This window comes from Saccoglossus kowalevskii, chromosome 15 (genome assembly GCF_978046115.1).
Source record: "Saccoglossus kowalevskii chromosome 15, keSacKowa6.1, whole genome shotgun sequence".
Classification (NCBI taxonomy): domain Eukaryota; kingdom Metazoa; phylum Hemichordata; class Enteropneusta; family Harrimaniidae; genus Saccoglossus; species Saccoglossus kowalevskii.
In genome coordinates this window covers 23,291,624-23,307,516 of record NC_140655.1, presented here as the reverse complement: position 1 = coordinate 23,307,516, position 15,893 = coordinate 23,291,624, and the positions used below count along the sequence as shown (strand labels likewise).

General features: G+C 33.4%; 1 protein-coding gene across 1 annotated transcript in view; it reads right to left on the bottom strand.

The window, feature by feature from the left end:
* Window positions 1-4,904: 4,904 nt before the first annotated feature.
* The window catches only part of LOC102809197 (uncharacterized), a 33,041-nt gene continuing 22,052 nt past the window's right edge, over window positions 4,905-15,893 (bottom strand). Inside the window, exons 7-9 of the mRNA XM_085490588.1 lie at window positions 14,694-14,843; window positions 11,711-11,865; window positions 4,905-10,708 (exon numbers count right to left, since the gene is read on the bottom strand). Coding sequence (XP_085346714.1) covers window positions 10,499-10,708; window positions 11,711-11,865; window positions 14,694-14,843 — 515 coding nt within the window. The 3' untranslated portion in view covers window positions 4,905-10,498. The remainder of the gene's footprint in view (window positions 10,709-11,710; window positions 11,866-14,693; window positions 14,844-15,893) is intronic.

Genomic DNA, 15,893 nt, shown 5'->3' with positions numbered 1-15,893 from the left:
AGTTGTAGTAGTCGTACAACGGGTCGCTAGGTCGCGCGACATATGGCGCTACAAAACGCATATGTCGTGCGACTTGGTCGCATCATCGTTCAACCGTTGTACGACTGTTGCACCCGGAAACATGAAAATAATCGCACGATTACGTCTCACGACTGTTGTATCCTGGTGCAGTGGTCGTTTACCTCTCGTACGATTTTATATATTGCTTGCGACTCAAAGACAACACTTCTACAACAGAACGGAAAAAATATTTTCGAAAAAAAAATTATCGCACGAGTGAGGCGCCAATTGTGAAAGGGGCTTTAACTTTGTTGTGCACTTGTCTACATGAGTGTCGATAATTGCAATATTTGCCAAGAAATGAAAACCATTATTTTTATTAAATCCAGCAAGTTTTTATTTATCGTAAAAGATTTTGTGTCCGAGGACTGAAACGTCCGGCACTTGACATTTTCATAGAAGAATGCGAAGTGCAGTATGATCATGGATGTGACACAGTGCATTCTCCAACGTTTGAGTATTGTTAAACTTAGGTATTTGGTTCATTGTAAGTAAATTTCACGTATTGTAAAAATCCAGTGATACCTTTGATAGTGATTTGATCTTTTGTTGGTCATTTCCTGGCGTTAGGGGCGTAACACACGTTGCTTTCAAGCAACGGGCAGTGACACTCATCACCATATCTATGAATGATGTTCATATTGTTTATCATGTCTCTATAGCGTGTAAAATACACATAAGTCAAGACACCAAAGATGCATTGTTTTATCAACGAACCCAGAGGTATTTTGAATATCAAGGTAACGTGGAACTGTAGCTATGTTTGTATTTACTATATATATTCTGTAAAAAAACAGTCTCGTGGTGTCGCCCAAATTACGAGTATGTAATATAACCTCGCACTGTAGTAGGACTTCTTTTTGTTGAATTTCTTGCATTTTATTTTACCCATCAATGAAGCAAAATTGGGGAAAGAAAGTACATTTTTGTCGAGATTGATGTTTGGTGTACATTTTGGGTATATGCTAATTGGCCCAGCGACAACGTTTATTGTTACAGGGCAAAGGTGCAATGTGGACATATTGGCTAACTGGTGACATTCGCCGGAGACCACCTGAATACGAGAACGTCAACTGAGCCTTCAATCAACTAACGCTTTCTCAACAAGATAACAACTGTTCCTCACAACCTTGCACAATGTACGGAGTCTTTCCCAACAAACAATGGTTACGTAACGTCTTAACCAGAAACGTCAAATACCTTACTGTGTACCATAATTTGTGGGTCATAGAGGCGATATATTATTTTTTGGGGAAAGAGTTAGAAAGGGGGAATTAGAAATCTTTAGGGGGTCATTACAAAAGAAAGGACCCATTTGGAAAGCAGCAATTATTCTCGTGTCTGTTGTGCATGTGACTTGCAGCTGTTAACCCTGTTCGTACTTCGACCCCCGCTTCGACGGCTGTGACTGGCTTCCATGTGAGGTAGTATTCTTGTGTTCTGTTATTAATTATGTAATGTGTTTGTTTTCAGTGTTCAGTTTCCAGAAGTATAAAGTGAGTGAGTTAGTGTGCGTTTGTATTCAATGTAATGATAATGTGGATGCAAAGCATATTACTGAAGTTGTGCCATTTATACTCTATTTTTTTATTTGATTTGATGCGGACACCGTGGGTGTATCCGCGTGTGTTAGTGTGTGGGTTGTTTTTAGGCGGGGTTTGAGGCTTTATTTTTTGGGAGACAGGCTTGAGATCTAAAACTGCCCCATATATATATATATATATATACATGTATGCACACAACTCGTAACCCCGAGTAGGATCCCGGAACAAGGAATTACCAGCCGGGCCAACAAGATCTTGACAGGGCTACACAACTTGTATAGCAATATAATTGAAATAATTTACGCTGAACTCTGATATGCTGAAGAAGTGGCGACCACTCACCAAAACGTTTTCACCACATAAACTCGTATAAATAAGAAAACAAATGCCGTAGAGGTAGTCCTGACATGCTTTTTGACATGCATCCACATGCCCTCGACGTGTGCTAACTCACTGTTGCACCCAGATAAATGACACTTTGACACTAAATGGTCAATATTGCCAAATCAATGTTGTCACTTGTGATACATAATATACAACTGGTTGTGATAGTACTACTAATAATACTGTATTGCCATCACCGTGTTCAAAAAAAACAGATATAGGCAAGTACCCCCCCCCCAATGATATAAAATACTTTTTCACAAACTTAGTGTTTACTAAAGTCTAAGTAGTAAATCGATAATGAATAGTTTAAAATCCTCTTTGACAAAACTTACCTTGGCATGACCGTACTGACTAGTATATGTTCGTTCTGTTCAACTAATAAGCTAGGATTTATTTCCGTTATTATCATATTGTCCCGTGATTTGTTCCACCTTATTGCACCTTATTGGTAATGACTTGAGTATCTTTATTGTAATTTATATATACTAATTCGTATATACTGACCCCACGACCCCGATTGAAGGTCGTGTATTTTGTGACGTCACTCATTTGTGTGTAGGTACGGCTTCTGGATTTGTGCCTTTTATTTATTTGTATTGTAGCGCGTTCTGAGATGATACGTAGAATAAGATATGCCAGCCATATATTTCACATGTTGTATGTATGTATGTGAACTTTGTATCAACGCATACAAAGATCTATCGATTTCTCTTTTATGAAATACCTTGAACCAGAATATACAAGTAAAAATATTTGACAGTTTTTATTTAATTTCTTAGATATTCTATTTGAATATTTCAAACTTATTGCTTATAGGATTAATCAGTCATTTTATGCTGTATTTTGTGTGTATAATGATGGTAATATTTGTATTTTTTCGAATATTTCCACTGAATTATATTCAGTTTTTGAAAGCAATGAACCAGATCAATAATGTGCAGCGCCCCCTAACGCACACTTTGTCAGTTTATGAGTGCTATATAAATGGACATTATCAATACTAATACAGTTTATAATTGTTTTAATTTATTATTTCTATATACGAATTTCTTCTCACCGATGATTATTTCATTTCTGCGATATTCGAAAGATATTGCAAGAATATCGCAAAGTATGCACGAAAAGCGGCACGGTGATCATATCGCGTAGGTCGATGCGATACCGTACTGCCTTCGTGCGTACTTTGTTGTATTCTCGTGATAACCATAAATAATTTAAAAACTCTGGCTGCTAGGAGACGTAATTTAAAGAGATACAACAAACTGAAATGTTAGCGGAAAACATGATTCATGCCTGTCTGTGTGTTATATTTTGCGTTTACCTGCGTCGCTCGCTAAATTGTTCTGCGTGAAAGTGTTCGAATGTTATGTAAATATGACGCGCATTTTCCAAATATGGAAGACTTTCTTAAAACACTCGAACACGTTCCTAGCTGTATAGTATTTTCGCCGCCAGATGTATATTAAATATTTGTATGGAGCCTGTTATAAAAATGTTTGTATTTGAGTCGATATTTGTTTTGTACATGTGTTGATAACAATTGATATAAATTATATATATTTGTAATTGTTGTATACCATTGTTATTAAATATATGCTTAAGTGAATAAATACATTTGTGGTTATTTATTTATATGGATACTGTCGTACCCGGAAGTATGTAACGTGACCACTTGATTAATTGAAACTATGGATCTGTTTAATACTTAGCGATACAAATCGCTAGATATCTGGGTGTGTATTTAATATAACTACACTTTAGAGGGCGTCTTATAACTATGAAAAAAACAATGTATCAAAGTTGGACATTCATGTAAGACCTTGGAGCGATTATTTCATCATTATCTGTGTAATATTAATCCAGTTCAGAAAGTTCAATGCGTAAATAAATATGAGCTGTAATGTTAAAGAAAGGAGAAATAAAAACGGAACACCATTCTGATCAAACTTTTTCTCACTGCAAACAAGTGTAAACATTTGGGGAGTATGCAGCATGATGGCAACATTTGTTCAAAACTGAATGATCTGATGAAGCAGTGAAACCAGAGCATGTATGAAACTGTAAAAAAAAATGTTTGAGCTGCAACTTTAATTACTGTAGTACATTTCAATGGTATACCCGAAAAACGCGAGTTTTCAAATACAGCAATATTTAAATACCGTTCATTTGTTTTTAATCATGATGCAATATCAAGAAAAACATGCTCGTTATCCCTATTACGGTAACCGCTTGTTTTTAAAATGTATTTTCTCTATGCTAGCATTTTCACAAATGGCTTTTAACCATTGTTACTCGGCAAATGTTAATTCTTCTAGCGTCTCTAATAAGTTTCTAATCTCTGAACTAAGTTATCACTCTTATCTAAAATTCACAGAAGATTGCGCAAAAGTCAGTGGCGTTTGACCTTCACGTTTTTTTGCTCGAAATCTAGGGCGAATAATCAATTCTTTTACAGGGACAATTCCCTAAAACGATTTAAAATTCTTTGCATCCTTGACTATAGCAAAATGTATGTTACTGTGCGTAAAGACGCACACTCACAACATGCTGAAAGTGACACGATTCGTATAACTACTGGTATGAATCTATCATCTGAAATCTGTGACTAGTTGAATGTAAATAATGTATGGGAACTCGGTTACACAATGTTTCTGTCAACATCGCAGGGATCCTTAATATACAACCATAATTTCGCGTCAATGTTTTAAATTTTCTGAAGGACTTAAATAACAATTCTCTAAATCCCTTTGACTTTAACTGGGAATATAAATGTAGGAGCAATAAATGTGAAGCGGCATGGAAACGCGTATATAAAAGCGATACCAATGATAATCTTGGTAATAAGTGTTTGTAACACCACCACACTCCTTGGACATTCATTTCATACAGCGAAACATAGCGCTCAACATGTAATTGGATTTGTAATTAAATTTAATATTTTTGTTAAGAAGGGGTCTGGGCCCAAGAACCCTTCCCTAGATCTGCATATAGGCAATATCAAAAAGACAATAAACTGAAAACAGATAAGAATGACATACATTATCGGCAGATTCCTCAAAGTAGATACACCGTATTCACATTTAATTTTATTCTGAACGGTAATTGAAAATAACAATTTGGTATGATATGATCAATGTCTTTGCCGATTTGAATAAAATTTGAATACCATTATTAAACTCCAGTGAAAACGTACAAAGTGATAACCTGTACAATATGTCAAAGCTTATAATATGTTAGATATCTGTTCCATCAATAAATAAACAAGGTAACAAACAGTATTACAAGTACTGTCGGAACAGCACATCCATTTTTGTAAATATTTACAAATATCATAATTCAAACTGAAACTAGAGGTTTCTATTGGGCGATGGAATAACATTGGAACGTTTTCATTGATTGGCTTGTTGAATTTATAAATATTTATAAAAATAAACAGGTCGATAGTTGCATTTAATTTAGTAAAGATATTCAGTAAAATGTGAAAACAATATCTTAAATATAAACTTGGTGGTAAAAAAGGTCATCTGATTATATATTACAATCAATAATATAAAATTGTTTAATTAAAAAGACAAGTCTTAGCATAGAATAATATTCACTAAACACACTGCAGAGCTTCTCAAACCAGTATTATAGATACTATGTATCAATCAAGTCTTGTAGTTTAGTCTTCGAGAAGTTAGAGACTGCTCATTGCACTCTGTGCTGATAGAGATGTTCTATGCTTAGAATTATGCTAAATTTTCTTGAATGGACTGAACAAATTTAGTTTGATTTAAAAAAAAATAGAAAATTTCACTTTAATAAATCACAATGTCAGTGTGATCAACCAGGAATCCTCTTACATTGGGCGCACTAGCTCAGTTGATATTGCGAAAATGTAAATATATTTTGAATTAAAGATTTAAGTTCAACATACTTTGTAGTAAAAACCCTAATCAGAAAGAGCATTTCAAAACTTTTCATGTAAATTTCTTGAATCTGAACCATTTTTCACACATCTGTTTACTCAAAATAGTCGATATTGCTTGATTTGAATTATCATTGCACTTTGAAATCTTATAATAAATGCACATTTTGCCACACCATCACAACTCTTGCGCTTGTGCTTGTGCACCTTGCAGAGGTATTCCTACAGTGTGTACTGGGTAAAATACAAACAATATTGTAAACTATTTCAGCCTCGGCCGCAGCCTGGTTTCGCTTTATAAAGAATGATTGTTTCAAAAAATCGATAATGGAACATCGAATAACTTCAGAGACGTACATGGTAACTACGAAAAGCAACCAGATTTCTGGCTTTAGATATTGCGAATTCAGATCATGATTAAATAATGTGCAGTCATGGTAATCGCATCATAGATAAAAAAAAAAAAAGGTGCTAGTCAATGAATGAGAATGCACTCAGTCTGCCATATTAGTACAAGAAATATATATGACCTTCAAGACATAAGAGTACTTAAAACATGTGGGCTTGACACTGTCATATATCAATCAGATTCATAATTTATTGTGTCTAATTTTGTCTTGGTTTGAGTCGGATAATTTAGTGGTGCTCAGCTATTTATAGATTTAATTACCCTATGTTTTCACAAGCGATTCAACACCTTCCAACGAAACATTTGGCAATTTGGTCGAGAGAGTTCCTGAGCATATTATATCACTTTAAAGCGGGAGAGTCGTCACCTGCGCATGCGCCAGGTGGCCATAGCGTTTCATTGTTGACAAACAAGTGTCTGCCCATGAGCCTTTGCGTTTTTAGCGTGTGTTGTTATCGTCGCTTGGGACTCAATCCCCGCGCGTGCGCAGGTGACAACCCTCCCGCTTTAAAACACTGCACATGCACTACATGACAGAAGTGAATAGTGAAGCGAATACACCACAGGCTGGAATATGTGACAAATAATGATGTAAAGTTGTGGTAAGGTAAATGTCTTGAAATCATTTTGACACAAATTCTTATGAAAAACTGACTTGTAAAAATCTATGAGTCAAATTCAAGGTAAATGTGTATATTTGATACATATACTTGTATGTGACCAGAAGATATTTCGAATTCTCAATCAAATCTACATTACTGGAAGCACCATTGAAATATTCATTCACATGTAAATGTGATAATACAATACAAGCCACTGTTTTACAGCATATTGTTGTATCAATCCATTATTACAATGTACATTATATGTACATTTTGTGTTTTCAATAATGCCTACTATAAGCATTATGAATTTATGCATAAAGAGTTGTCATGAAATAGACCAAAAACCAGACAGGCTGATTCAAATAAAAGTGATACTAGTGTAAGTTGCATCTCAAAACTCATGGTGATTTGAAAGACAAAAGATTTGGTCTTCTTGTCATGATAATATTCCTGAGAAATCAATGCAATGTACACATCTATAATTATTAATTGAAGATTGTACCTCCTAACATTACTAACAATATCCAAACAAGCAGCCTGTCGGCTGAGATAGCTCCGCTGTTAGCAATGCACATTGCAATTAAAGAACAGAAGATATCATTAGAAAGTGAACAATATGTATAGTATCAAAGCAACAGGACTTGCTGTTTTCAACAAGAATTCAAAAATATCACTTTTCACCAAAAATAATCATCAAAATTAGATAATTGAAGATATCACCACGAAATAAACAAATCTGAAAGAGGTCCACATGTAGTACCTATATATGTAATATAAAAGCAATCAGACTTGCGGTTTTCAACAAGAAGTCAAAAATATCACTTTTTACCAAAAATTTAAAAAATATTCACTAAAATTATAGAATTAAAGATATCATCATGAAATGAACAAATCTGAGAGAGGACCACATGTTGTACCTATATATGTAATATCAAAGCAATTGGACTTGCGGTTTTTAACAAGAAGTCGAAAATATCCCTTTTTGCCAAAAATGACAAAAATATTCACCAAAAGTAGAGAATTAAAGATATCATTACAAAATAAACAAATCTGAAAGAGGTCCACATTTAGTACCTATATATGTAATATCAAAGCAATTGGACTTGCGGTTTTTAACAAGAAGTCGAAAATATCACTTTTTACCAAAAATGACAAAAATATTCACCAAAATTAGAGAATTAAAGATATCATCACAAAATGAACAAATCTGAGAGAGGTCCACATGTAGTACCTATATATGTAATATTAAAGCAATTGGACTTGCGGTTTTTAACAAGAAGTCTAAAATATCACTTTTTACCAAAAATGACAAAAATATTCACCAAAATTAGAGAATTGAAGATATCATTACAAAATGAACAAATCTGAGAGAGGTCCACATGTAGTACCTATATATGTAATATCAAAGCAATTGGACTTGTGGTTTTTAACGAGAAGTCGAAAATATCACTTTTTACCAAAAATGACAAAAATATTCACCAAAATTAGAGAATAGAAGATATCATCATGAAATGAACAAATCTGAGAGAGGTCTACCCAAGGTACATATATACACCAAGTATCAAAGCATTCAGGCTTGTAGTTTTCAAGAAGAAGTCTAAAAAGTAAAACATTGACACGGACGACGGCGACGGACAATCACTCATATGATAAGCTCCGCTCCACAAAGTCGACAGCGGAGCTAAACATCTATCTATCCGTGACTAGAATTTTTTCTGAAGATTGCACACTTAACACGAAGTGTGCCATGTCTCATCCATCTGAGCCCCTTCTGTATTCCTGAGTGAATACTTCTTATGCACAATTCTAAGTAATGGGCATCCAGTTATATTGTATAAACATCATTTGCATAGTAATGGAATAGAGAATATAATGTATATTCTCACGCATCAGAAGTTTACATGGTTGTAAAAACAGTCAATAGCAAATGAAATTATACAAAAAAATTCTATAAAAATACTGCTCACTCAGAGATTGCATCTAGATCTAGCTCGATTTAAATTAGTTAAGTAGTTCATCAGATACCCATGAAAACACATTACATGTACATTAGGTAATTAAGATGCACGAAGTTCATCGCCAAACTAATACAGTAACACACGTATAAAGTTTCATTTAAATACGTTAATATGCATGGATTTTCAAACCTAACCTAATTCAGTATGCACATTATCCCAATGTATATATGTTCCAAGTTTCATTCAAATTTGATGTGTGAAAATAGAATATCTGTGGAACTTATAAAATGGTTAATTTATGAAAATTAGGTAGTTGGTAAGCATAGATTTCAACTCTACATTAATCACAGAGCACATTTTAACAAGTTCATTAAAATCTGATTATTGAATCATGAGATAACTGTTGAAAAGGCTTTGTGACAAAAAATTGAACATAAAAATTTCAACATAAAGCTTTGGTAGCAAAATACAAAAACATGTACATTTACAAAATGCAATCAACAATCATATGTACATGTATATGATACAGTACATTTTGTGCATACAACAGCGTTTTTTTTTACAAGTGACAAATAAGTCAGTGAAATTTACGCTTGACTAGTTAAGCAATGAAAGTGACTTTTGTTGCTGTAAATATTGGGATATAAAGTGACACAGTCAATATGTGACGCATAGAAAAAATACTTTGTAATGATTTACACTGTATATATACATGTATAGTAACAAAACAAAACTGAATTTGGCTATCAACACATCACCGATTGAAAGCCTCAACGAATAGCTGAAATGACAGGTATAAAATGGCATCAGCAAGAGATGTATATGTACAAGTTTCAAAATAACGAGATTTGTACATGCACAGACACACAGACAATACACCAATAATAGGTCCCAATTTGCAGAATGAATTTTAAAAAAAATTACAACAAATTGTCTCTGACTGATATTAATACATAAATATATATATATATGTATGTATGTATAGTAAAAACATTATTAAAATATATATATATTTTTATAACAAATATCTCGCTGACTTGTATTGTCTTTAACATATGAAGAAACCTGGGTCATTAACCAAATTCAAATCAGAAAAATAAATCACTCATTTAGCAAAAACAAAAACTATAAAACTCCAATCATGCAAAGTGGGTTAGTATATGTAATCTGTATAAAATCAATCCCAAAAACAAATTTTAATTTTGTTCTAACTATATTTACAGTAAACACATAAATTTGCAGTTAAAATGTCTGTCTGGATCAGTGATTTTCATTGTCCAGAACTGTCACTTTGCACAAAAATATTATTTTTTTTAAATGTACAGTAAAACAAAATTTAATAATTTTGTACCATAAAATAACACCACCAAATACCATCATACCCAAATAATATGTACATTCATAATCTGTAAATTGTTACTCAACAAATTTGGTTATTTTGTCCCAATCTTATGAAGGAAAATGCAGATTGTAAACAGAAGTCTTTTGGAAACCGGTGTTAAAAAGGTTAAGACCACATACACAATCACTAGACAACAAAGCAAAGACTGACAAACACAATTTGATGGAAGAAAGCTGGTATAGATGTAAACCAAATATGCTTCCCACATTCTTTTGTATAAATATCACATTACACGCATTGGCTGTTCCTCTTCTTTTTGTGGCACTGTCAAAGCATCGGCAAGGTGAGTACAGCCTATAGCATGTAAAACATGTATAAATTCATAAAATGCTGCATCTTCTTTAGTGATCAGAATGTCAATTAGTTTTCTATTTCTCTCAAACTTAGATAATGAAGGAACACTCAGTGTTGACTCATCCTCCTCTGAAAAAAACTGCAATCAGAAAATTATAAGATATGATATTATACTGGTATTATGAGTAAGTAGAGTAATTTAGTCCAATGATTTAATCATCTTTAAAAATATATTAAACTGTTTGTCCACCATGAATTTTCGTATACATTTCATCTTTTTGCGAATTTAAGACCAAATGGACATAATTGACTGATTGCTACATGTCCTGATTAAACTTACACACGAAACACAAAAACAATTGCAGGAGATTTATTTTGTTAATGACACAAAAATAGAACTGGGTGCCCAAATGATCAAACATTATATTAGATATAATGCCTATAGGAAAGATGTTGTGCATTGAGAAATGTTAGTTATACTAAAATAGATTGTCTTGCGACAAATAGTAGTCCTGTTATAAGAAAACATTTGTGTCATGATAAATTGCAGTCGTGACATGAGTGGAATCAAAGTACATGTCTTAAGAACTGCAGGGTTTTAGCAAAATAAACTTTGGTTAGTATGATGACTGAAAAATATAGTACAATAATAATAGCTTTATCAACATTTGTATATATATAAATCACACATTTTACTTATATGACACATGTTCACTTTGGCAATTTAATGATGACTATATATGACACTTTAACACATACAATAAGTGCATATTAGTTTTATTCAACTAATAAATAATTTCCAAATAACCAATAAAGGTAGCAATTAGTGATGTGTGATTTGAAGCAATCATGATCTAAAATTTCACCACCAGACTTTCTCATCCAATTTTGTCTGCACATTTTTTTTTTATATTATTCAATATTTCTGGAAATGGGTTCTAATTTTGGAGGCAACAGACAAAATTTGAGTAAATTTTTGGTTTTTATCCAAAGAATTTGTCTATTTTTGTCCCAATCTCCTGAAAGAAAGTGCAGACTACAAACATCACTGTGAATGTGTGATGAAAAGAGGAAACTGGTGGTAAACAAAATTAAGAAAGCACCACTCCCCTACAAACATATGGCTCAAGTGTTAACTTACTTTTGACATCCTTTCCATAACTTGCACACATGGAAGATCTTTTGCAAATAATGGTTTCTTATCTCTAAGTAACTGAACATGATTGTCTGTCATTGGTATACATTCTTCTCTTCCATGTTGTGGACTAATAAGTTGTGTGTTTTCCATGGGGATTTCTGTATTTGAAATATGAATAATAAGTTCAATTAGCCACAATAAAAGTTGTATTCTGATGCAACGAATAAAGTACCCCAACAATGTCACACTGACATCACAGATACATGAAACTCAACGACATAAAAATGACAATATATGAATGAATGAATGAATGAATGAATGAATGAATGAATGAATGAATGAATGAATGAATGAATGAATGAAAATTTAATATATCTCATTTGATTTATATTCAAATATATGTTTTGTTTTCAATAAAATTAAATTTAAATTAAATAAAATTAAATTAAACAAGCCATGCATGGCACAGTCCCCGTTAGTTATCAAATTTAAGATATATAGTTTTGTTTATAGTAATATAGTTGAAATATAACCATGTCAGGAATATGATTATGATGATTGTTTAACACAAAAATGATCAGCCATTTTGAATACATATATCTATTACACAGCAAGTCAGATATATTAGTCACAGCAAGTCAGAGATATGGCACTGGAACCACATTCATTAAAACAAAATGGCTGCCAGTTGGTCATTTTGAATCTTATCTGAAAAACTGATCTGATGTGCATCAAGGTTCTATAATGTCCAATGTATATACCAAACAAAATCCATCTGTAAACAGCCAAGAAATGCTTGATTTTGATGATTTTTTAGCACAAAATAGCAGCCATTCGGCCATCTTGAATCAGATCATAAAACAAATTGATGTGCATATGTATAATATCATGTATGATGTATGTGTGAAGTTTGATTGTGATTAGTCCAGGCATGTCTAAGATACAGGTCCGGACGCACACTGACGCACGGAAGCGTGGACGCACGGACGCACAGAGGTCAAAACACAAGTCCCCGTTTTCGGAGTGTGTCCGCATGGGAACTAATTAAAAATAGAATATTAATAAAATACAGAATGTAGAACTAATTAATATAATGGTCATGGGAGTTGTAAACTTTTATTTACCGGTCACTGGTAGCATAGTGGTTGTTGCACCAGACTCATGATCGGTAGACCCAAGTTCAAATCCTACCTTAGGCTGAACATCAAAGGGTCGACCCCTACCCTTGGTGAGTGTGCCACAGCAGTGTTCTCCCCAGGAATTTAAACCACTGTGGCGGCCTAATTTGCATATCATTTGCATATCATTTACACAATAATGGGAATTGACCAAAGCACCTTTACACCCACACAATAAACAACATATATTTTTAAAAACAAAGTGGCAGATACTTATTTGCTTCACACAGTGTTATAAACACTTTTATTTTGGGCACTTTTGTAATATTAATGAGCTCTGTCACAGGGAAAATATTTTTTTTTTGGAGTCAAAATATTACGTTTCACAATTTAGAAGAGTTTGAATTTAAAAATGAAACATTCTCGAAATGCAAATGCTGCAGACTAAAAAGAAACAAATAAATTGTAAAAGGTTAAATGAAACTCATTTGAAATGTTTGAGCAAGGATTATGTTCACCACTTTCATGATCTTATTTACTACAAAATTCTCCTTCAAAAAATCGACCATGTAGTTATTTGGCGGATTGTTGGTTATTATTCCGACCATCAGCTTCTAATGTTTACATTTACTGTAAATGAACTAACAAATAACACTTCCAAACGATCAAAGTTACGACGTGACATAACTTACTTCGCGATGTTATACACCGGTTATACCAATAATTCCTCTTACTCGGTCATGATGCCATTCAAAAATTAAAGACTTCTTTTTTTTATATGAAAAAAACATAAAATTTGAACTAATTTTATCCGGAGAAATTATTTTTGATCACTCAATCACTTCGGTGAAAAACACAGACCCGCCATGATAGTTATAACGCATTAGTTGACCGGCATGTGTCCTTTGACCCAGTGGGTCAAAAACGCCATTTACCAATCAAAATGCCGCATGGTATTGCCGGTAGAACCCGAAGTTTTCCGAATGATCATGATCATAAAAATTACATTGCGGAAGCAAAGCGATGTCGTAGCACGATGTGTTGGTATGAATTTCAGATGAAAACTGCATGATGGTTTTCGAAAGAGGTGATTCGAAATTTTTAAAAGGTAAAAAAAGTATTGAAAGAAGAGTTTTTACATAATTCACGATGATAACAGTTCAAATGTATTTTACCCAATAACGCAATAAACACGTTTTTTTCTTGAGTAGCGTAAACTGATCGTGAACTCCGATTTGCCCATGTTATATCGGGTGGAATTGATTTTGAAAGAATTTTTATTAGCTTTCAAACTAAAGACTGTGTCTATCGTCAGAAAGATTTTCTTACAAACAAAGAGGTGCTAATTTTACAAAATTGACTTGTATTGTTCAAAGCCGATACCACATCACGCGACTATGTCTATTGTTTACAAATTATTATTCACGACTGTCTGTGACAGACTCAATGGGCAGGCCAATTCCACTGGCCGAGATTCATTCACTAACGTTGACACCAGGATAGCGCATTATAAATTGCCATTTGACAGAGAGATGGCCACACAGCCCTGTCATGTAGTCCCAAACATGAATATGACTTCTGTGGCAAATTGCACTATGTGTCGTCACTAGCACTTGCAATTTGCAAACTGATTTAGTTTTTGTATACATTTACTTTTCTACTGTTTCACACACCTTACATGATTCATTTATTTGTTTTGCCTCTATCTTTCATGACATTTCCATTACTTCCTCATTATTATTTATAATATTTAATTAAATTTCAGAGTGGAATTTAATTTAACTTCCCATGAATATAAAATCCATGATAAAGTTACTGTATTTCACAGTAATTGTAATTCATCGCACTCATATTATCACTAATTGTACCTTCACAACTGGAGTCAAAAACACCAGAAGAAGCTTCTCCAGACACCATGGATTGTCTCCGGGATTCCACACTCGTTCTCCTGGAGGTTGTAGTACCTGTAGCAATTCCTTCATCTTGTCCATCTTCATTTACATTCCCACTTGTTTCTGCTGTTTTTACAAGAAATGATACATGGTTATTACTGTAACAATAACAAGTATATGTATAGTATATGCATAATGATATAAGGTCATGGTCAGCAGATACTGTATGCGTATACCAGATAGAAATATACCATTTGTGTTTAATGATATTTATTTTTGTCACAAAGGAAGTTCTTGACTATGACATCAATGTGGTGCACATTTTCAAAAAAATAAGAGTACCCATAACAAATTCAAATACAATGTGCATCTGTAAATATTTCAGTATGGGGTTTTACAGGTGGCTGGATTCTATTATTTTCACTGCCAGATATTGATTATACTGATACGCCAAATAAATCTGTAAACCGTCCACACTGGTATTCAGATAATTGTAGCATATTTTATAAACCAGCATTGTCTTAGCAACATAAATGTGGCATATTGTGTAAACGGATATTGTAAATTAGATTTTGCATCAAGGCTAGGAGTAAGCAGCTACAGGCACAGTGCAAATGTCTGGAATTCTTCTTCAATTATTGAAAAAGTTAACAAGTAAGGGTTCGACCCACAACATGAGCCACAGCCTCTAAGGACTGAACTATTAGATTTTCGTTGGAGGTTTCTCCAAAAAATGGGTATTAAAAAGGTCATGCCTATAGGCAAACGTTATGTATTGAATTATTCATAAGCAAATAACTTATTGCTGAATCTTTCAATTTTATCAGTTCCATTTCCATCGTCGTGTGTTTCCAACTGTAAACTGCCATAGTTTTTGTCAGCATCTTGTAAACACACTCGGTCTTCAACCTTGTATGTTTACAGAATGCTGACTATAGTTGTAAACACACTCCAACTCGTGTGATTATAACTAAATATTTTGTGTGGAAAATACAGGCTAAAATGTAGGAGGGAACAATTCTGTTCAAAATTGGATGAAAACAATGAAGTCACAATTTTTATAAAACAAGTCATGAATGACACTGCCTTCGCTAGTTGTCATTCTAAAGTTGCATGGACATGGAGTGGCCTTTCCTCTTTAGAGCATTGGAGACTTATAATTTTGGCCCAAGTTTT